This window comes from Hypanus sabinus, unplaced genomic scaffold (assembly GCF_030144855.1).
Source record: "Hypanus sabinus isolate sHypSab1 unplaced genomic scaffold, sHypSab1.hap1 scaffold_481, whole genome shotgun sequence".
Lineage (NCBI taxonomy): Eukaryota > Metazoa > Chordata > Chondrichthyes > Myliobatiformes > Dasyatidae > Hypanus > Hypanus sabinus.
In genome coordinates, this window is record NW_026781351.1 from 334,117 (window position 1) to 358,269 (window position 24,153).

Here is a 24,153-nt window from a genome sequence, read left to right on the forward strand (position 1 = left end):
ATCATTCCCTCTCCCTCTACGTCCCATCCCGCCCCTTCCTCCCCGTCATATCACTGCCATTCCCTTCCTGTCCTTTCACTCCTCTATACCCCGTCTTTGTCTTCTCCATGTCGGCCACCAGTTTGTGACAGGGACATTCGCCCCTCCCCTTTCATTTCCCTATTGAATCAGTGAATTCGCCACGCTCACCATCTCATCAGTCCACTCCTCGTCCCGTCACTCCTCTTCCTCCCAAACCCCTCACCCTTCCTCCCCAAGACCCACATGTGTATGTGTGAATATCTAGGACATATACATTAGTTTATTCAATTACAACATAATTAGAATTAAAACATATGTAAACTACGCAAGACGGTATAAAACACAATTAAAATACAGTTATTACAATCAATAACACACTCGATCCCGGGATTGTATCCATGGGCACCGCATGTTCCTTCGCCAAAGATTCTGAGCGCGACAGTGGCCATTGGAAGTCAGTGTCTGCGGTAAACGATGTATACCTGTCTGGACACGCCCCTCTGCTGACTGCTCCTGTGGCTCCACCCACAGACCCCTGTATAAAGGCGATTGGAGGCACTGCTCCTCCCTCAGTCTCCGGGATGTCGTGCTCCCTTTTTGCTGCTAATAGAAGCCTATCGTTCACTTCCGGTGTCCGAGAGTTATTGATGGTGCATCAATGTTTCACTCCAACCCCGGCAGTAACATTGCACAATTATAAATCAGCGCCTCCCTTCCTCTCTTCTGCTCACTTCTACCAAAGCCGTCCCACCTCACCCCAGATGCCAATTCAAGTGCAACAGTGACATTTCTATTGCCCATCGGGGGTTAAATCACTGTTGAGGTGAGTTTAACGGGTGTCGTTCGTTCATCAGCATAGCTAACGCTATTTAAACTAGCTGGCGGGCCGCTAAGGAGCTACTCTACTGCAAACATCCCACCTCTCCCGGGAGTTCCGGGAGTCTCCCACAGATTGATGGTGCCTGCTTCCCTGAAATGAGATTTTGCAGGGTGGGATTAATTGAGTGATGGAATGGTGCAGACGGAGGTTCACTGTGTGTTTGGCAATGCAAGTGTGTGATGGGACGGTGTGGAGGACAATTCACTCTGTGTCTCGTCCCGGGTGTGAGTAAATTTACAAATGTAAATTAAACAATGTGTGAACTGCTTACGTGCGGGAATAAATAAGCTGCTCCTGACTCACTCACAGTCACACACAATTAACTGACCGGCGACAAGGAGTGACCGGTTGAATAATCAGTCCCGTTTCTCACCGTCACTCTGCATCGGGTAACCGATGATTATGAAATCACACTTCAGGACCGTATCCGAGATTGCTGCAGATTCAGGGTCACTGCCGAGGGATTTGTCAATGCAACATCATTATATCGGCCAGTCTGCCGAATGCACCGTCCTCAGCAAAGGGAGCAAATGGATTCTCTCCCGGGATAATCCCCGCCCCCGGGACACCGGTGTCCCAGACTGAGCCCCGGACCCCGGGCTCTTCCTGTCTGTGTAATTCTCCGGCGTGTCAAGTGGGATTCTGCAACACGCACATCCGGCAGAAGCTGCCCCGCCGGACAACAGGCGGAAATACGTCACTGCAGGAACACTCCGAGCGACACACAGCGCGAGACCTGAGCCTGTTCCATTGGGAATCACCCCCGGCGCAAGGCCATTAAATGTAAAGGCGGGAGTGAAAGTGGAGGGCGGGGAATCGGCCAAAATGTCCCGATCCCGCGGGCGGGGATGTTCACACATTCAGATGTTCACACGGTCACCATAAGTCCGGGTCTGGTTTCCTGCAGAGATCTCAGTTCCTTTCCCCCTGTCTGACTGAACCGATTCCCGTACAGCCTGAAACAGATGGGAGAATAAAGATGAATTAAACAGATTACACAACAGTGTCAGTAACAGGGGGCAGGGGTTAATGTTTCAACAGCACTCACAGACAAATATCAGCAGAAGACCCGTGGATCCGCTGATATTTTATCACATTGAACATTACCACACTCACCAGATCCACTCCAGACTCCGGAGGTTCAGTATGAGGCGGCGGAGAGCGGGGACAGATCGGTCTGTCAGAGTGTTTAATCCCAGGTCCAGCACCGTCAGTGATGGGTTTGTAGTGAGAGCGGAGAAGAGATCCCCGGCACCAGAATCTGTGAGACCGACATCCCTCAGCCTGGAGATCAGAGAGAGTGAGGGTGAAGACACAGAGAGACAGGAGACGGTACAAATCCCAAATGTCTATCAGTAACACAATTACTGATCACACTAATGTTCAGTGTCAGACACCCAGTGACTGAAACACAATCTCCCACGGTCTGGTACTTACCACAGTTTCTGTATTTTACACTCCGTGTTCCTCAGAGCCGCAGACACCAGTTTCACTCCTGAATCTCCCAGTTCATTCTGCCCAAGTCTACACACAAACAGACAGATTGATGAACAAAGTGATTCAATCCGTGGGTCTGGGGGAATTTCTGTCACTGGATATTTCAGGAAACATTAAACCCTTCAGTAAATCACTGATCGGAGTTCCCATCACTGTCAATGTCCCTCACTGCCCATCTCCAGGTTATTCGCCGAATATCAGTAATTTCGTCCATCGGTGTGACCATGTAATCTCCACATATTCTGCCCCATTCCCCGATGCAGAAAAAAGTGTTTCTGACCGAAATGCAGAAATGTCAATGGGACACAGTGAAATAGACCCACCCGAGCTGAAGGGATGGGGAAGAGAGATCCCACAGGAGGAAGAGGGAAAAGGGGAAGAAAAATCCACCAGGAAGAAAGGGGGTGGGGAAGATAAATCCCACAGGAGGAAGGAGCATGGGGAAGATAAATCCCACAGGAGGAAGGAGCATGGGGAAGAGAGATCCGATATGAAGAGGAGGGACGGGGAAGAGAGATCATACAGGAGGATGGGGGATGAGCCGGAGAAATACTTCAGGAGGAAGGGGATGGGAAAGAGAGATCCCACGGGAGGAAGGGGAATGGGGAAGAGAGATTCCAGAGAAGGGAGTAATGGGGAAGAGAGAGACCACAGGAGGAAGGGGGTTGGACAAGTGATCCCAAAGGAGGCAGGCGGGTGGGGAAGAGATATTCCAGAGATGAAAGTGGGATGGGGAAGAGAAATCCCAAGGGAGGAAGGGGTTTGGGAAGGAGAGATCCCACAGGAAGAAGGGCGAAGGTGAATGGAGTTCGAACAGCAGGACGGAATGGGGAAGAGTGATCCCACAGGAAGAAAGATAAACCCCAGAGGTGGAAGGAGCATGGGGAAGAGAGAACTGACAAGAACATGAGGGACAGAGAAGAGAGTTAATACAGGAGGAAGGGGGATGGGGAAGAGAGATCCCACAGGAGGAAGTGGGATTGGGAAGAGAGATCCCACAGGAGGAAGGGGGATGGGGAAGAGAGATCCCACAGGAGAAACGTGTATGGTGAAGGGAATTCCACAGCCGGAAGGAGGATGAGGAAGAGGGATCCAACAGCAAGATTTTGATGGAGAGGAGAGAGCCCACAGCAGAAAGGGGGATGGGGATCGGACATCCCACAGGAGGATAGAGAATGGTGAAGAGAGATCAGACAGGAGGATGGGGGATCAGTAGGAGAGAACCCACAGGAGGAAGGGGGATGTGGAAGGGAGATCCCCCAAAAAGAGTAGGGGATTCGAACAGAGGCCCCACAGGAGAATGGGGGATGGGGAAAAGAGATCACACAGGAAGTGGGGGGGATGGGATCAAAGACCCCACAGGACGAAGGTAGATGGGGACAAGGGACACCAGAGGAGGAAGGCCGATGGGGAAGAGAGATTCCGCAGGATGAAATTGAGTGGGTAAGATAAATTCCACGGGAGGAAGGGCATGTGGAAGAGAGATCCCACAGGAAGAGGAGGGACTGGGAAGACAGATCATAGGGGCAGGATGTGGGATGAGTAGGAGAGATAGTTCAGGAGGAATGGGAAAGAGATATCCAACAGGATGGGGGATGGGGAAGAGATATCCCACGAGCGGAAAATGGATGGGGAAGGGAAACACACAGGAGGATCGAGCATGGTGAAGAGAGGTCGGACAGGAGGATGGTGGATGAGTAGGAGAGATCCCATGGGAGAAAGCGGGACATGGAAGTGAGACCCCAAAGGAGGATTTCGGATGGACGAGTGATCCCAAAGAGGAATGTGGACGGGGATGAGATATCCCACCGGAGGTAGGGAGACGGGGAAGAGTGATCCCACGGGAGGAAGTGAGTTGTGAAAGAAATATGCCACAGGAAGAGGGGAATGGGAACAGAGGCCCAAATGAAGGAAGGAGGATGGTGAAGAAAGAGCCCACAGGAGGAGGTCGGATGGACGAGCGAACCAACAGCATGACAGGAGATGTAGAAAGGAGATCCCACAAGAAGAGTAAGGGATGGGAACAGAGGACCCACAGCAGGATGGGAGATAGGGAAAGAGATCCCAGAGGAGGAAGGGTGATGTGGAAGAGAGATCCTACAGGAAGAAAGGGTGTTTCAAAAATAAATCCCACATGAGGAAGGGGATAGGAAAGAGCAATTTCATAGGAGAAGGGAGATGGTTAAGAGAGACCCCACAGGAGGAAAAGAGAAGGGGAAGCTAGATCCCACATAAGATGGGGGAAAAGGAGAATAGATTCCACAGGAGAAAGGTGAATGGAGAAGGGGAAAATAATCGATGCCACCGGAGGAGTGGGGATGGGGAAGATAGTCCTCAGCGGAGGAAGGAGGTTTCGGAAGATATTTCTCACAAGAGTAAGGGGGATGGGGAAGAGATTTCCAACAGCAAGAAGTTGCTGGGGAAGAGAGAGCCCACAGGAGAAAGTGGGATGGGGATGAGAGATCCCCAGCGGAGGAAAGGGGCTTCAGAACAGATTTTCCACAGGAGGAAGGTGAATTGAGAAGATAAATCCAAAAGGAGGAAGGGGGATTGGGAAGAGAGATCGCACAGGAAGATGGGGGATGAGGAATCGAGATCCCGCAGGAAGATGGGGGTTGTGAAAAAGGGATCCCACAATAGAAAAGTGGATGGGAAAGGGAAACCCATAGACGGATCAAGCATGGTGAAGATAGATCTGACAGGATGATGTGGGATGAGTAGGAAAGACCACAGGAGTATTTCGCATGGACGTGTAATCCGAAAGAGGAATGTGAATGGGGACATGATATCCCGCAGGAGGAAGGGGGAAGGGGAAGAGAGTTCCCACTGGAATGAGATGGAGGAGTGAGATTCCACGGGAGGAAGGGTGATGAGAAAGACAGATACCACAGGAAGAGGGGAATGGGAACAGAAGCCCAAATGCAGGAAGGGGGATGGTGAAGTGACAGCCCACAGGAGGAGGTCAGATGTACGAGCGAACAAAAGCAGGAATGGGGATGTAGAAGGGAGATCCCACAAGAAGAGTGAGGGATGGAAACAGAGGACCCACAGGAGGATAGGGGACGGGGAAAACAGATCCCACTGGAGGAAAGGGGATGGGGAAGAGAGATCCCACAGGACGAGGAGAAATGGGAAAGAGGTATCCCGCAGAAGGAAAGGGGGGGTGGGGAAGAGAGATCCCACAGGAGGAAGGGGGGTCGGGAAATGTGATCCCACCAGAGGGAGGGGGATTGTGAACAGTGGCTCAACAGCAGGCAGCGGGATACGGAAGAGAGTTCCCTCAGAAGGATGGATGCGGAGGAGATCACACAGGATGAAGGGGGATTGGGAAGAGGCCCAGCAGGTGGAAGGGGGATTGGGAAAGGTGATCGCACAGGAGGGTGAAGGAAGGGGCAGAGAGATCCCACAGAAGGAACGCGGATAGGGAAGAGAGTTCCTACAGCAAGGGGGGGCATGGGTGCAGAGGACTCACAGGAAGGAGGGCTTGGGGAAGAGAGATCCCACAGGAGGAAGTCGGATAGACAAATTATCCCAATGGAGGAAGGCGGATGGGGAAGAGAGATCCAAAGGGAGGAAGGAGTATGGTTAAGGGAGATCCCTCAGAAGGAAGGGGGATGGGGAAGAGAGTTCCCACTGGGGGAATTGGAAGTGGAATAGAGATCCCTCCGAAGGAAGGGAGATGGGGAAGAGTGATACTACAGGAAGAAAGGGTGTTTCGAAGATAAATCCCACATGAGGAAGGGGATAGGAAAGAGCAATCTCATAGGAGAAGGGAGATGGTTAAGAGAGAGCCCACAGGAGGAAAAGAGAAGGGGAAGCTATATCCCACATAAGATGGGGGAAAAGGAGAATAGATCCCACAGGAGGAAGGTGAATGGAGAAGGGGAAAATAATCGATGCCACCGGAGGAGTGGGGATGGGGAAGATAGTCCTCAGCGGATGAAGGAGGTTTCGGAAGATATTTCTCACAAGAGTAAGGGGGATGGGGAAGAGATTTCCAACAGCAAGAAGTTGCTGGGGAAGAGAGATCCCACAGGAGAAAGTGGGATGGGGATGAGAGATCCCCAGCGGAGGAAAGGGGCTTCAGAACAGATTTTCCACAGGAGGAAGGTGAATTGGGAAGATAAATCCAAAAGGAGGAAGGGGGATTGGAAAGAGAGATCGCACAGGAAGATGGGGGATGAGGAATCGAGATCCCACAGGAAGATGGGGGATGGGAAAAAGAAATCCCACAATAGAAAAGTGGATGGGGAAGGGAAACCCACAGGAGGATTAAGCATGGTGAAGATAGTCAGACAGGATGATGTGGGATGAGTAGCAAAGAGCCCACAGGAGTATTTCGGATGGACGTGTAATCCGAAAGAGGAATGTGAATGGGGAAATGATATCCCGCAGGAGGATGGGGGAAGGAGAAGAGAGTTCCCACTGGATTGGGCGATGGAGGAGAGAGATTCCACAGGAGGAAGCAAGATGAGAAAGACAGATGCCACAGGAAGAGGGGAATGGGAACAGAGGCCCAAATGCAGGAAATGGGATGGTGAAGAGAGATCCCACAGGAGGAAGTGGGATGGGGAAGAGAGATCCCACAGGAGGAAGGGGGATGGGGGAAGTGAGTTCCCACTGGAGGAATTGGAAGTGGAAGAGAGATCCCTCAGAAGGAAGGGGGATGGGAAAGAGAGATCCCACCGGAGGAAGGGGCATTGGCAAACAGATTATCAAGAGCAGCAAGCGGGATGCGGAAGAGTGATCCCACAGGAGGAAGGAGCATGGGGAGGAGGGAACTGACAGGAGGATGTGAGATGGGGAAGAGAGATCGCACAGGAGAAATGGGGATGAGTAGGGGTGATACATCATGAGTAATGAGGAATTGGAAAGAGATCGGGAAGAGATCCCAGAAGAGGAAGTGGATGGGGAAGTGGGATCCGACAGGATGAATGGACGGGGAAGAGAAATCCCACCTGAAGAAGAGGGATTGTGAAGCGAGATCCCACAGGAGGAAGGAGCATGGAGAGGAGGGAACTGACAGAATCATGTGGATGGGGAAGAGAGATCGTACAGGAGAAATGGGGATGAGTAGGAGAGATACCTCATGAGTAATGTGGGATGAGTAATGTTATGAAGGATGATCAGCTTTGATGGGCAGAAGGGTACAGATATGCCATGTCCCCCACCCCCTTAGGAGAATCACAAACCGTTACTGTTGCAATGCTGCTAATGAGAGAGAGAGAGAGAGAGAGAGAGAGAGAGAGGAAAACATGCTGGAACTGTTACATCTGCAACAGATAAGAGAGAGATACAGCATGGGAGAAGAGACTTGTTGCCCCACCTTATTCTGACTTCTGTCAGACTTATGGCTTCGGAGAGGGCTGTTTACATGGTACCAATCTGTTCAATTAAAATTCCTCAGTGGACAGCCGGAGTGGGCTGGTTTGATGGCCACAGCCATTCAAAACTGATTGACAACTGAAACCCCTTGAGTGGGGATAAAAGTGAGGTCTGGGGAGAAACCCCTCAGACACACCAGGAGACTCATAAGTGAGCACTGTTTGAGTGTTGGAACCCACGAGAAGGCGTGGGGCATCGGAGACCGAACAAGGGATCGGTCAGTAAATACTCATAGTGTTATTGCAGTGCCGGTGTGGTCTTGTGTGTGTCCACTCATGCCAGAGTGACAAGTCCACCACAGAAGAACGGTCTAGCTGAAGGACAGAGGGGTCATACCTGAATGGCCATAACCACTTGACGGATCGAGAATGTAAAGGAAGGTTTGCATAAAAATAGCTGTTACTGTTCGCTCGTCTCTCTCCCTCTCTCCAACGATTTCAACACAACAACCAACAACCACCTCAGCCTGTATGAAGTGAACTGAACTTTTTACATTTATATGAAACTTCATTATCCCCTAGACAACGATAGACCTTGTTTATTATTGATGATGATGATGATGATGATGATGATGATTATTATTATTATTATTATTATTATTATTATTATTATTATTATTATTATTATTATTATTATTATTATTATTATTATTATTATTATTATTATTATTATTATTATTATTATAGTATATTTTACTAATAAACACTTTGAAAATAGTACCACCAGACGCCAACGGATACTTCTACCTTTGCTGGTTAGGCAGCCAGTTACGGGGTACTTAACAAATTGGGGCCTCGTCCGGGATTTTATTACCAAATTGGGGTGCAGTGAATCGGGCTATAAGTCCATTATTTGATCTGGGTGCATGGGTAACCAGACGGGAAACCATCAGAGATGGATAGAGACAACTTTTTAGAAAGCCCGACTTTGAAGGCGCTGGCGAGTGCCACAGAGATGGACTTAGTCAATATAGTGAAAGGATTAAATCTCCCAGAGGTGAAGTCGTCAATGAAAAAGTGGGAGGTACAGAGGGCCGTAGACCAGCATTATATATCCGAGGATGTGTTCAGGCCTGGGGTATTGGAACTTATCCCTGAAAAGAAACCAGTTGTTGGGGAGGTTCAGTTAGAGTTGGAAAGATTAAGGTTGGACGCGAAACAGAAGAAAAGGGAGTATGAGCTCCAGCTAAAGAAGTTAGAGGTGAAAAGGGAGCGGGAAAGAGCTGAGTTCGCGGCACAAAGGGAGAAGATTACAGCTGAGTTAGAAGCACAAAGGGAGATGAAAAAAGCTGACAGGGAGGAAAGGAAGAGAGATAGGCAGCATGCGCTGGACCTGGAGAGGTTAACGCAACAGGGAACAGACCAGGTGGCAGACTCAAGTGAGGGGTTTAAGATTGGTCGAAGATTCAGTTGGTACCTCCATTTGAGGCGGGAAATGTCGATAAGTTCCTCCATTTTGTGAAAGTGGCTGTGAACCAGAACTGGCCAAAGGAGAAATGGGCTGTTCTGTTACAAAGAGTACTTAGGGGGAAGGCTCAGCAGGTGTATTCGGCATTGACTATGGAGGAGTCTAAGAAATATGAGGAAGTAAAGAGTGCCGTTTTAAGGAGTTACGAGTTGGTGCCAGAGGCCTACCGGTTGAAGTTCCGGAACGTGAGAAAACCCTGGAGAGTTTGTCCGCGGGATAAAATGTATTGGGATCGGTGGTGTGCCTCAAAAAGGGTCAATGGAAATTTTGATAAGCTGCCACAGATGATGCTCATGGAGCAATTCAAATGTTGCGTCCCTGAAAATATGAAGACGTACCTGGATGAGAAGGAGACAGAGACTCTGTATGCGACTGCCAAATTAGCAGACGCGTATGCCCTAACCCACAAGTCAAAGTTTTCCTCAAATAAGAGTTACCAGAGAGGCAGTAGGGACGGTAGAGAAAGCCCGCCGGCTAAGGTAGAGAATAAGCCGGAAGCTCGAGGTAAAGGTGAGGAGCAGGACAAGCAGGCTGGCAGGAACGTTCCTGGCTTGACCTGTTATAATTGTGGAAAAGTTGATCATATTGCAGCTAAATGCTTTGCTCCGAAGAAGGAGCCAGGGAAAGGGAAACCAGCAATCCCTACGGGTTGCATTGAGTCGATCAGCAGATCGACGAGGAAGGCAAAGATGGATAGAGTACGAGAAGGGCGTGAGAAATTTATTTCAGATGGGTTGGTGTCTGTGAAAGAAGGAGAGACCCCAGATCCGGTGAGAATCTAGAGAGATACTGGGGCTGATTAGTCATTGATCCTAAGTAAGGTGCTAGATTTTGGTCCTAAGACTGGAGAGGTAGTTTTAAGAGGCATAAGAAAAGGGACAGAAGCTGTACCTTTGCACAGGAACATTTTAAATTCTTAGCTGGTATCTGGACCAGTTGAAATAGGGGTGCGGTCGGAATTACCGAGAGACAGCATGGGCGTCCTTCTTGGTAACGATTTAGCAGGTGGTGATGTGTATTCAGCAGTGAAACTGACAAGCAAGCCTGTGATGGCTGAGGACCCGCCCCTGGATACTTAGATCTATCCCGCATGCGCAATCACTCGCAGCATTTCGAGAAAGGCGGCTGAGAAAGGAGACAGTTTGAATGAGTCCAGTGTTGATTTGGCTGAGACGTTTTTACCGACCCTGTACCAAGAGGGGTTAGGGGATAGTAAAACGGAGAATAGGGAGGTGAAGGAGAATAAAGGAGAGGAGGTAGACCTACCCTGAGCAAGGAGATATTTATAAAAGAGCAAGGACGTGACAAGGAGCTTGTGGCATTGAGAAAGTCAGTTATTTCCAAGACAGAAATAGATAAAGAACCAGAAGGTTATTGTCTCAAGGAGGGAATGTTGATAAGTAATTGAATGCCGACCACGGTGCCAGCCGAGGAGGACTGGGCTGTTGTAGTGGGCGGTGGGCGGTGGCAGTTCCCAAAGTGTCCCGGAATGAAATTTTGAATCTGGCTCACAAGGGACCCTTAGGTGGACACTTAGGGGTGCGGAAGGAATTTATGGAGGTGAAAGAGAGTGAAGATGAGAAACAGATGAGGCAGTTAGAAGGTCCAGGGTTGGACCCGGATGATCTGTCTGGTTTGACAAAGCTGTTTTCAGTTGAGGAATTTAAAAGTGTTCCCGATGATTTAAGGGCAGTCCTCGATGAAAAGGATGCCACTACCTTGAGGGTGTCTGCTGGGTTAGCAGATGAAATTGTTTTAACTTGCAAGGTTGAGTTTACTCCGGATGGGAGTTGCCCAGAGAGTAACTGGGAGGATCAGGCGAATTTAGAATTTGAAAACGGGACGTGTATCGGAAGCCTAGGAGAGGCAGATGTCCCGTTTGAGTGTGTTCAGGATGTGGAGTCACAGGCTACTGAACCTCAGGAAACTCAGGAAAAAGACTAAGATATCTGATTTAGTTGAAAAGGAAAGCAGTCCTTTTGGGTCAGATGGACTTGGTTCAGTGAAGAAAGGGTTAACCTTGGTACCAGTGGAAAGTGAGAATTCTCAGTTGTTTGTGTTAGAAGGTGTGTTAAAAGTTTGTGAGGAGATGAAAGCTGGTGATGTGAATATTATTGAAGAAGAAGGGAAAAGTGTTGTTCCTAAATTGAGTAAAGCAAAGTTAAAGACTGAATTGGTTTTAGAAGGATTGACAAAGGGAAGGGACCGTTAACCGAACAATGGCCTGTTACCAAGGTTCCTGCGAATCAATTACAGTTTGTTTTGGAATTTAAAAATAAACAACTTGGTGATGTTGTTCAAGGATGTGATTTGGAGAGACGGAACCAAAAGTGTTGTTTGGACAAAGAGGGATCACTTGCAGATGTTAAATTGGAAACCAACGGAATGTTTTCGAAGAAGCTACGAGGAATGTTGACGAGGGTAAGGTAGTGGATGTAGTCTATATGGACTTCAGCAAGGCCTTTGACAAAGTTGCACATGGAAGGTTAATTAAGAAGGTTCAGTCGTTAGGTATTAATGCTGGAGTAATAAAATGGATTCAACAATGGCTAGATGGGAGATGCCAGAGAGTAGTGGTAGATAATTGTTTATCGGGATGGAGGCCGGTGACCAGCGGGTTGCGTCAGGGATCTGTTTTGGGCCCAATATTGTTTGTAATGTACTTAGATGATCTAGATGATGGGGTGGTAAATTGGATTAGTACGTATGCCGATGATTCTAAGGTAGAAGGTGTTGTGGATAATGAGGTGGGTTTTCAAAGCTTGCAGGGAGATTTACGCCGGTTAGAAGAATGGGCTGAACGTTGGCAGATGGAGTTTAATGCTGAGAAGTGTGAGGTTCTACATTTTGGCAGGAATAATCCAAATAGAACATACAGGGTTAATGGCAGGGCATTGAGGAATGCAGAGGAACAGAGAGATCTCGGAATAATTGTGCATAGTTCCCTGAAGCTGGAGTCTCATGCAGATAGGGTGGTGAAGAAGGCTTTTGGAACGCTGGCCTTTATGAATCAGAGCATTGAGTACAGAAGTTGGGATGTAATGTTAAAATTATACAAGGCATTGGTAAGGCCAAATTTGGAATACTGTGTACAGTTCTGGTAACCGAATTATAGGAAAGTTATCAATAAATTAAAGATTGTGCAGAGACGATTTACTGGGATGTTACCTGGGTTTCAGCACTTAAGTTACAGAGAAAGGTTGAACAAGTTATGTCTCTATTCATTGGAGCGTAGACGATTTGATCCAAGTATTTAAAATTTTGAGAGGGATAGATAGAGTTGACGTGAATAGGCTGTATCCATCGAGAATAGGGGAGATTCAATCAAGAGGACATGAGTTGAGAGTTAGGGGGCAAAAGTTTAAGGGAAACACGAGGTGGTATTTCTTTACTCAGAGACTGATAGCTTTGTGGAATGAGCTTCCTGTAGAAGTAATAGAGGCCAGTTCAGTTGTGTCATTTAAGGTAAAATTGTATAGGCATATGGACAGGAAAGGAGTGGAGGGTTATGGGCTGAGTGCGGGTAGGTGGGACTAGGTGAGATTAAGAGTTCGGCACGGACTAGAAGGGCCGAGATGGCCTGTTTCCGTGCTCTGATTGTTATATGGTTATATGGAATGAAAGATCCTTAAGATAAAATTAATGACTTACTTAAAAATAAAGAATTGTGTAGAAGTTCAGAAAATGGGCTTTGTTTGGAAAACATTAGTGATAATATAAATCCTATGAAAGGAGTATGTGAAGGCCTATTCCACCCTGGTGAGCAAGCTAACCACGTGAGAGTTAAGGGGAAAAGGGACAAAGGTTGACCAAATGCCACTTTGAATAACAGGATCTGGTTTTGAGGGAACTTGATTTTTATTTTTGAACAAAGCATGTGAATAATAAAGAAAACCCCATGGAAGGTTGACTGATTGAATGTTCAGTTTAAAAGTAAAATAGAGATTAGTATTCGCACAAATTTCTGTCATTTATTATATTATAATCACACATGTATTTGTTCACATTTTGTAATATACACCTAAGTTAAACTGTTCACAACCCTTTTGTATTTTTTGGCTAACATGAAAAATAAAAATGGGAGATTACTAAGTTGGAGTCTGTTGCTACAAGAGTTTGATATTAAGATACAACATATTAAAGGGAGTGACAATGTAATCGCTGACTGTTTATCTAGATGCTAAGTTGAATATATATCTGTATTGCTTTGTAGCTAAAAACACTTCTGTATTTTGTTAAATTCTGTAATTCTGGAAGACGCTGTATTAAATAATTTTCACATTGGTGAAAATTTCCAGAAGGATGGGGATGTTATGAAGGATGAACAGCTTTGATCAGCAGAAGGGTACTGAGTTGCCCATGTACCCACCCCCCCCCCCCCCCCCTTAGGAGAATCACAAACCGTTACTGTTGCAATGCTGCTAATGAGAGAGAGAGAGAGAGAGAGAGAGAGAGAGAGAGAGAGAGAGAGAGAGAGAGAGAGAGAGAGAGAGAGAGAGAGAGAGAGAGAGAGAGAGAGAGAGAGAGAGAGAGAGAGAGAGAGAGAGAGAGAGAGAGAGAGAGAGAGAGAGAGAGAGAGAGAGAGAGAGAGAGAGAGAGAGAGAGAGGAAAACATGCTGGAACTGTTACATCTGCAACAGATAAGAGAGAGATACAGCATGGGAGAAGAGACTTGTTGCCCCACCTTATTCTGACTTCTGACAGACCTATGGCTTCGGAGAGGGCTGTTTACATGGTACCATTCTGTTCAATTAAAATTCCTCAGTGGACAGCCGGAGTGGGCTGGTTTGATGGCCAAAGCCATTTAAACTTGATTGACAACTGAAACCCCGTGAGTGGGGATAAAAGTGAGGTCTGGGGAGAAACCCCTCAGGCACACCAGGAGACTCATAAGTGAGCACTGCTTGAGTGTTGGAACCCACGAGAAGGTGTGGGGCATCGGAGACCGATCGGTCAGTAAAAACTCATAGTGTTATTGCAGGGCCGGTGGGGTCTTGTGTGTGTGTCCACTCATGCCAGAGTGACAAGTCCACCACAGAAGAACGGTCTAGCTGAAGGACAAAGGGGTCATACCTGAATGGCCATAACCACTCGACGGATCAAGAACGTAAAGGAAGGTTTGCCTAACAATAGCTGTTTCTGTTCGCTCGCTCTCTTCCTCTCTCCAACGATTTCAACACACCAACCAACAAATACCTCAGCCTGTATGAAGTTAACTGAATTTTTTTTTACTTTTATATGACTATCCGCTAGACAACGATAGAGCTTGTTTATTATTGATTATTATTATTCCCAAACTTATAGGTTTATTATAGTTAACTTGTATTATCTATATATTTGTATTAATGGTATTGTTCTGTATATTTTACTAGTAAACCCTTTTGAAAATAGTACCACCAGACTCCAGCGGATACTTCTACCTTTGCTGGTTAGACACCCAGTTACGGGGTACATAACAGGAAAGAGAGATGCCACAGAAAGAATGGGATGGGAAAAAGCCCACAGGAGGAAGGCGGGTGGGGTAGGGAGATCCCAGAGGAGATTGTCGGATGGATAAGTGATCCAAATGGGGGAAGGCAGATGGGAGAGAGAGAACACATGGGAGGAAAGGGTTTGGGAAAGAGAGAGCTCACAGGAGAAAGGGGGTTGGGGATGAGAGATCCCACAGAAGGAAGGGGGTTGGGGAAGAGAGATCCCACAGGAGGAAGGGGGTTTGGAAACAGAGGCACAAGATCAGGCAGCGGGATGTGGAAGAGAGAACACTCAGAAGGAAGGGGGATGGGGAAAGGAGATCCCATGGGAAGAAGGGGTTTAGAAAAGAGTGATCCAACAGAAGGAATGGGGATTGGGAAGAGAGATCCCACAGGAGGAGGGGGGATGCTGAGGAGAGATCCCACAGCAAGAAGGGGGATGCTGAGGAGAGATCCCACAGCAAGAAGGGGGAAGAGGAAGAGAAATCCCTCAGAAGGAAGGAAGATTGGGAAGAGAGTTCCCACCGGAGGAAGGGGAATTGTGAACAGTAGACTAACAGCAGGAAGTAGGATGCGGAGGAGAGATACTTCCGAGGGATTGGCGATGCGGAAGACAGATCCCACAGAAATAAGCGGGATGGACAAGTGATCCCAATGGAGGAAGGCGGATGGGGAAGAGGGTTCCCATGGGAGCAAAGGCATGAGAATGAGAGATCCGACAGGGTGAAGGGAGATGGGGAAGAGAGTTCACACTGGAGGAAGGGGTAAGAGAAAGAGAGATCCCTCAGACGGATGGGGGATGGGGAAGAGAGAACCCACAGGATGAACGGGGATTGAGAAGAGAGGCCCAACAAGAGGAAGGGGGATCGGGAAAGGAGTTCGCACAGGAGAATAAAGGAAGGGGAAGATGGAGCCCACAGGAGGAATGCGGATGGGGAAGAGAGATCACACATGAGGAAGGGGAAGGGGAAGAGAGATCCGACAGGAAGAGTGGGCATGGGAGCAGAGGACTCATGGGAGGAAGGGGGATGGGGAAGAGAGATCCCACGGGAGGAAGGGGTTTGGGAAAGTGTGATCCCACTGAAGGAAGGAGGATGGGGAAGAGAGATCCTAGAGGGATGCTGAGGAGAGATCCAACAGCAGGAAGGAGGTGAGGGAACATAGAGCCCAGAGGATGAAAGGAGGATGGGAAAGTGAGATCCCACACGTGGAGTGCTACGTGCCAGTGAAGCTAAAAATAGGAAGTTAATGCTGCTAAATACGTGGATGAGGGGACAGTGCATGAGGGAGGGGTTCATGTTTCTGGACAATTGGGCTTTCTTCCAAGGGAGGTGGGACCAGTTCGAATTGGACAGTTTGCACTTGAACTGGAGGGGGACTAAGATCCTTGCCGGTAGGTTTTCACGTTCTGTTACGGGGGTTTTAAACTAGATTGCAGGTAGAGGGGGCACAGTGTTAGAGCAGATAGTAATTTGGAGGAGGATAAAAGTCACTCGAGGACTGCATGTACAGACAGAAATCAAAGGTTTGCACGTGAGAGAAATGTTCTCAGGTGCATCTATTTCAATTCAAGGAGTATTCTACATAAGGTAGATAAGTTTATGTCGTGGATTGGCACATGATGATATCGACATTATTGCTATTAGTAAGATCTAGTTTGCAAGAGTGGCAGGACTGGCAGCTTCATGTTCCGAGGTTCCGTTGTTTCAGATGTGATGGGGGGAGGGATGAAAGGGGGAGGAGTGGCATTACCAGTCAGGGGGAGTATCACAGCTGTGCGTAGACGGGACAGCCTGAGGGCTCGTCTACAGAGGCCATATGTGTGTAGATGAGGAACGGGTAAGGTGTGACCACACAATAGGGTATTATTATAGAACGCCCAATAGGCAGAGAGAATTGGAGGAGCAAATCTGTAGAGAGTTAGCACACCAAAGTAAGAAACAGAAGGTTGTAATCGTAGGGGATTTTAACTTTCCACATATGGACTGGGTCGCCCACACGGAGAAAGGGTTAGATGGTGTGGAGTTTGTCAAATGTGGTCAGGAAAGTTTTCTAAATCAATATATTGAGGTACCAACGAGAGAGGGTGCAGTACCTGTTCTCCTATTTGGGAACCAGACAGGTCAGGTGACAGAAGTATGTGTAGGTGAACATTTTTGGTCCAAGTACCATAATGTCATTAGTTTCAAGATAGTTATGGATAACGATAGGACTGGTCCACCAGTTAAGGTTCTAAATTGGAGAAGGGCGAATATGGTGGAAATTAGAGATGATCTGCGAAAACTGGATTGGGATAAGTTGTTTTCTGAAAAGGATGTGTTCAGTAAGTGGAAAGCCTTCAAGGGTGAAATTTTGAGAGTGCAGAGTTTTCATGTTCCTGCCAGGTTTAAAGGCAAAGTTAACAGGAATAGTGAACCTTGGTTTTCAAGGGATATTGGCGATCTGGTTAAGTAGGTGTTTAGCAAGTATAGGCAACAAATGAGTTACCTGAAGAGTATAGAAAATGTAACGGAATACTAAAGAACGAAGACATGAGGTTGCTTTGGCAGATAATGTGCAGGTAAACCCGAAGGGTTTCTACAATTATATTGAGAGTAAAAGGATAGTAAAGGAAAAAATTGGTCCCCTTGAAGATCAGAGTAGTCGTCTATGTGTGGAGCCTCATGAGATTGGTGCGAATTTAAAACATTTTTTTTGCGTCAGTGATTACTCAGGAAACTGGCATAGCGGATATGGAATTAAGGCAAACAAACAGTAGTGTCATGGAACATATAGAGATTAAACAGGAGGAGCTGTTTGCTGCCTTACAGTGAATAAAGATAGATAAATCTCCGGGCCTGACATGATATTTCCTCGGACCTTGAGAGAGACTAGTGTAGAAATGGCAGAGGCCCTGGCAGAAATATTTAAAATGTCCTTCGCCACAGGTGCGGTGCCGGAGGATTGGAGGGAAATTCATGTTGTTTCGTTGTTTGAAAAAGGCTCCAAAAATACACCAGGTAATTACAGGCTAGGAAGCCTCACATCAGTAGTAGGTAAATTACTAGAAGGTGTTCTGAGAGATCGGATATACAAGGAGTTGGACAGCCAACGGCTGATTAAGGATAGTCAACATGGGTTTGTATATGGTAGATCATGTTTGTTGAATCCTGTAGTTTTTTCGAGGAGGTTACCAAGAATGCATATGAAGGAAAGTATGTGGATGTTGTCTACATTGACAAGGTCCCACATAAGAGGTTAGTTCTAAAGGTCCAGCCAATAGGTCTCCATGGAGAGGTTGTAAACTGGATTCGAATTGGCTGTGTGGGAGAAGACAGAGAGTGGTAGTAGATGATTGCTTCTCAGACTGGAGGCCCGTGACGAGTGGTGTGTCTCAGTGATCTGCGCTGGGACCATTCTTGTTTATTGTCTTTATCAATGATCCAAATGATTACGTGATAAATTGGATCAGCAGGTTTGTGGAGAACCCTAAGATAGAGGCGTTGAGGACAGCGAGGAAGGCTTTCAAAGCTTACAGAGGGATCTAGACCAACTGGAAGAATGGGCCAGAAAATGGCAGAAGGAATTTAATGCAGACGAGTGTGAGGTGTCCCATTTTGAAAGGACAAATCAAGGTACAACATACCCGATAAACGGTAGGGCACCGAACAGTGCGGAGGAACCAAGGGATCTGGGAGTTCAGATACATAAGTCCCTGAATGTGGAGTCACAGGTAGACAGGGTTGTAAAGAAGGCTTTTGGCATCCTGGCATTCATAAATCAAAGTTGCGTTTAGGAGTTGAAATATTATGGTGGGGTTGTATAAGACATTGGTGAGGCCAAATCTGGAGTATTGTATGCAGTTCTGATTACCTAACTATAGTAAGGATATCCGTGAGATTGAAAGGGTGCAAAGAAGATTTACTAGGATGTTGCCGGCTCTTCAGGAGTTGAGTTACAAGGAAAGATTGAACAGGTTAGGACTTTATTCCTTGGAGCGTAGAAGAATGAGGGGAGATTTGATAGAGGTTTACAAAATTATGAGGGTATAGACAGGGCAAATGCGAAAAGGCTCTTTCCACATAGATTAGGAAAGATACATATGTGAAGATATGGCTTCAGCGTGAAAGGGGAAAGGTTTAGGGGGAGCATTAGGAGGAAGTTCTTCACTCAGAGGGTGGTGAGAGTGTGGAACGAGCTTGCCATCTGATGTAGAAAATGTGGACTCACTCCTAAGCTTTAAGAATAAATTGGATAGATACATTGATGGGAGAGGACTGGAGAGTTATGGACTGGGTGCAGGTCAATGGAACTAGCGGAATAAGGTTTTGGTACAGACTAGAAGGACTGAATGGCTTGTTTTCTGTGCTGTAGTGTTCTATGATTTTATGATTCTATGGGGTGGAGAGTCCCCACAGGCGAAAGGGGAATGGGGATGGGGAAGAGAGATCCCACAGGAGGAAGGAGGATGGGCGAGAGAGATGCCAAAGGAGGAAGGGGATGGGGAAGCGAGAGCCCACAGGAGGAACGGATCCCACAGGAAGAAGTGGGTGGGGAAGGGAGATCCGACAGGCGGCATGGGAGTGTAGAAGAGAGATCCCACTGGAGGATGAGGCATGGGGAATAGAGATCCCACAGGAGGAAGAGGGATATAGAGGGATATAAACGGGATGAAGGGGGAAGGGGTTGAGAGATCGTTTAGGAGGAGGAGAGATGTGGAAGACAGTTCCCACAGGAGGATGTGGGATTGGGAATAGAAATCTCACAGGAGGTAGGGGGTTGGGGAAGAGAAATTCCGCAGGACAATGGGGCATGCCAAAGAGAGATCCGACAGGAAGAAGTCGATGGAGGAGAGAGATCCCACAGGAGGAAAGGGTATGGGGAAGAGAAATCCATAGAAGGAAGGTGGATGGGGAAGAGCGATTTCATAAGTGAAAGGGAGATGGGGACGAGAGTTCCCACAAAAGGAGGGGGGATGGGGAGGAGAAATCTCACGGGAAAGGGGGGTGGTTGTGTGGAAAATACATCCCACAGGAGGAAGAGGGATGGGGAGGAGAGATCCCACAAGGGAAAGTTGGGGGCGGGTTGGTTGTGTGGAAAAGACATCCCACATGAGGATGAGGAAAGAGTAATAGAGAGCCCACTGGTGGAATGGGAATGGGGGCGAGATGTCAAAGAATTGAAGGGGGATTGGGATGACAGGTCACACAGGAGGATTCCAAGGCTAAACGATAATCCTACAAGACGAGACGATGCAGAATTTTTTTTGTACGTGTGTGTTGGCTCTGAACAGAGGCCCAGAGGAGATGCCCCCACGCTCTTTGTGTATCTGGAAATGAGCAAAGTCATACACGGGGAATGGCAGTGGGAGGACAATTTCACAATTGTATTTATTTCCTTCTCACTCGGACAGTCTGCTGACGGTCTCTTGTCCCTCACCGGGAAGGGGTGTGAATCTCTGACCCACCTGCTGCAGTCAGTGTCGGTCTGCGTGTCAGTAACATTGAGAAGGAACATTGTCAATGGACGTGTCACAGGCAGCGAGAAACACGGCCATTCCTGTGATTTACTACCATTAAACCAATGGCCGTTGTTCACTGATCTGATGAAGTCTCCAACATCCCTTCACAAGGAGCCACAGAACCCTCCCGTCCTTGGGGAATTACTGACTGATCCCCTGGTCATTTGTCACAATTCCTTACAATCTGATTTACTACAGTTTTAACCAAATATCTTTACCTTGAAACAACACAATTGAACTGTTTCACAGTTCAGAGTGAGAGATAAATCAAGTTACCTCAACTCCTGGCACTTGTGCAGCCCGGGTCCCAGCCGCTGGATTCCTTCACACTGAATGTTGCATCTGTCCAGGTCGAGGTGTTTTATTGTATCACAGAGTCCTGTTACATGAGACAGGACCGCGCAGTCAATCGGGGTCAGTGTCATTCCACGGAATGAAAGTGTTTCCACTGATCCCAGTGCGGCCTGAGCCAGTCCACGATTCTGGGACTCAAACAGGTAGTGCAATGTGTTCAGGAGGCTCCTTTTACCAGCTTCACTCTCTGTGTTTCCAATCTGACGTTTAACCTCCTCCTTCAACCAGTCAATCACCCGGCAGGTTGTTTGATGAGGAAATGGACCCAGAAACTCCACCAGGCCCCGAGCTGTCATTGGGGAGGAGAGACCAGCAACAAAACGGAGAAATACCTCAAATCGCCCATCTGTCGTGCTGTGGGCTCCAGTGAGGAATTTCAGGATATCCCCGGGATTTGGATTCAGGAATTGTGCAACTGCAGCTACAAACTCTTGAATGGTGAGGTGTGGGAATGTGTACACCACGCACCGGGCAGAATCCTCTCTCTCCAAAAGTTCCATCAGGAACCCGGACAGAAACTGGGAAGACTGCAGATTGTAGTTGATCAAATCTCCATCTGTAAATACAATCTTCCTCTCGGACACTCCTCTGAAGGCCATCTGACCAACCCTGTGTAACACATCACGGGGGTTCTCAATCTCACGGCCGTGGTTTTTCAGGATGTTGTAAATATAGTAGGAGTATAGTTGGGTGATGGTCTTGGGAACTCGCTGTGGGTCCCTGACTCTTTGTGTGAAGAAGGGGCCCAGTGCCAGAGCGAGGATCCAGCAGTAGGACGGGTTGTAGCTCATGGTGTATAGGATCTCGTTCTCCTTCACGTGTTTGAAAACAGCTGCCGCCACCGTCTGATCTTCAAAATACCTGATGAAATATTCCTTCCGTTCCTCACCAACAAATCCCAGGATTTCAGCCCAGATACTGATCTCTGCCTTTTCCAATAAATGTAACGCAGTGGGACGGGTGGTCACCAGCACTGAACACCCTGGGAGTAGCTTGCGCTGGATTAAACTGTATACAATATCAGACACCTTGCACTTGAATGCAGGATCTGTGCATGTGGACTGAGGTTCTGTGTCTCTCCGACTGTCAGCAAAATCAATTTTGTCATTGAATTCATCCAAACCATCGAATATAAACAGCAATCCCTCTGGGTTCTTCCAGACCTCTCTCAGGAAATTCCCAAAGTAAGGATACTGATCCAGAATCAGTTCCATCAGGGTTATTCTGCAGTTAATGGTGTTTAAATCGCGGAATTTGAAACTGAAGACAAACTGGAATTGTTGGTATATTTTCCCCGTGGCCCAGTCGTAAACAATCTTTTGTACCATTGTTGTTTTCCCGATCCCCGGGACTCCGGCCACTGCTGCCGAACCAGATTTGGATATACTCCAAGAAAAGCTGCTCTGGAACAGCTGTTCCGTCCGGAATTTTTCCATGTGTCCACGGAGATGTTTTTCTCTCCACTCCTCGTGGTCTCTGCCTCTTGCCAGCAGCTCATGTTCCACCAGTCTCCGATCTCGAACTGTAGAAATGACCGTGAGCTCAGCGTATCGATCAACCAACTGGAAAACCTTCACCTTCTCCTTCATCAGGATTGTGTTCACTCTGAGTTTTTCCGTTTCTGCCCGCAGAGTCTCCTTGTGTTTCTGTTGAACATCTTCCATTGGAACAGACAGTGGACAAACTGTTAGATGCCTCAACGCTGAATTCAGTATTTAAGCGCACAAGAGTTAGCTCAAAGCTGTTGCATTGATTGGATTCACCAATGGATGTTCTTACAGTAAAGTAAATTCAATTAACAGACTGCTGACTGGACAGAGAAGCCGGTTCCAGATAAACACCAGATCATCACATTTCCACATTAACTGGGCTGTGAAGGTGAGCATTTCCCTGGTAGTTTACTGACCTCCGACTGTCCCGTATCGGACAATCTCACACTACTGTCAGAGATGTCATTTTTTCCTGAGGAGAAACACAGTGTTGATGTGGCATATGGTGATAGAGAAGGAACGGGTCGGGAAATCACAGTTCCCCCTCCTCTCCCACCGTCACTGACTCAAAGTACAAAGAAGTAACTTTGCGCATCAGCACGTGCACTGTGGGTGGCTGGTTGGGGTGTGTGGCATCTCAAAGTGTCTTTGAACCCTGTCAGGAGTGTGTGGAGTCTCACAGTGTGTCAGGATGCTTACAGGGGTGTGTGTGGTCTCACACTGTGTCGGGATCCAGTCAGGGTCAGGATCCTCAGTGTCTTCTTACAGTGTCTCGTGACCCTGCCATGGGTGTGTGGCGTCTCAAGTTGTGTCAGGACCCTGTGCGGTGAGTGTGGGGTCTCTCAGTCTAACAGGACCCAATCAGGTGTGTGGGATCTCACCGTGTGTCAGGACCCTGTCAGGTATGTGTGCCGCCTCACAGTGTGTCGGGAACCTGCCAGGGTTGTCTGGGGTCTGACAATGTGTCAGGACCCTGTTAGGGGTTTGTGGGGTCTCAATATTTGTCAGGATTCTGTTAGGACGGTGTGATGTCTCTCAGTGTGTCAGGACCCTAACAGGGGTATGTCGGGACTCACAGTGTGTCAGGACCCTGTCATGTGTGTGAGGCCTCACAGTGTGTCTCTGAGACAGTCTCACAGACGGTCAGGACCTGTCATGTGTGTCCGGGGTCTCACAGTGTGTCAGGACTCTGTCATGTGTGTGAGGTCTTAAAGGCTGTCAGGACCTTGTCAGGCGTGTCCGGGATCTCACAGTGTGTCAGGACCCTGTCAGGGATGTGTGGGGTCTCACAGACTGTCAGTACCGTGTCAGGGGTGTATGGGGTCTCACAGTGTGTCAGTACCCTGTCAGGGGTGTGTGGGGTCTCACAGTGTGTCAGGACCCTGTCAGTGGTGTGTTGAGTCTCACAGTGTGTTAGGACCCTGTCAGGGGTGTGTGGGGTTTCACAGTGTGTCAGGACCCTGTCAGGGGTGTGTGGGGTCTCACAGTGTGTCAGGACCCTGTCAGGGGTGTTTGGGGTTTCACAGTATGTAGTAGTCCTGTCAGAGGTGTGTGGTGTCTGGCAGTGTGTTGGTACCCTGCCAGGTATGTGAGGGGTCTCTATTCAATGTATTCAGCTGTGATAAGGAGCGTAGGAAAACATTAATTGTGGAAATATTTAACTTAGAGAATGTGATAGTCGTAGAAATGGTGTTCTTCAATAATCAGGGGGTGTATCTGTTTCATATTCAGAAATGGGTGTGGGAATTTCACCGTCAGGTGTGTTCCCTCTTTAAACCGGATGATGGACAATGAGGAACAAACTTGTAGCGATTTACTGAACCCGTGCTGAGGGACACTGATGGATTTCATTGACAGGGTGATACTGGAACAGCATTAACAGAGGTCTCACAGACGTGAGTAGTTTGTAAACTTCCTCATTGTTCTATCTCAGGTACCAAAGTTAAATTATCATCTTTGGGATTTGTTCCTGTAAGTGTGAGAGACTGAACCAGGGTTCTGGCCGAGATTCCCTATATTTATGTTAAGAGCTTCGAATAATAAGATAAGGCTGATGCAATATCAATAAGTTTTGTGATATTTGTCTTT

The 24,153-nt window shown here is 47.7% G+C and overlaps 1 protein-coding gene across 2 annotated transcripts in view; it reads right to left on the reverse strand.

The window, feature by feature from the left end:
• Nucleotides 1-281: 281 nt before the first annotated feature.
• LOC132389141 (NACHT, LRR and PYD domains-containing protein 3-like) overlaps nucleotides 282-24,153 on the reverse strand; it is a 35,962-nt gene continuing 12,090 nt past the window's right edge. For both annotated transcript variants that reach the window (XM_059961598.1, XM_059961597.1), the window contains 4 exons: nucleotides 20,498-22,232; nucleotides 2,339-2,425; nucleotides 2,018-2,185; nucleotides 282-1,857 (listed from right to left, as the gene is read on the reverse strand). In XM_059961598.1, the coding sequence (XP_059817581.1) occupies nucleotides 1,770-1,857; nucleotides 2,018-2,185; nucleotides 2,339-2,425; nucleotides 20,498-22,232 (2,078 nt within the window). In that variant the 3' untranslated portion in view covers nucleotides 282-1,769. The remainder of the gene's footprint in view (nucleotides 1,858-2,017; nucleotides 2,186-2,338; nucleotides 2,426-20,497; nucleotides 22,233-24,153) is intronic.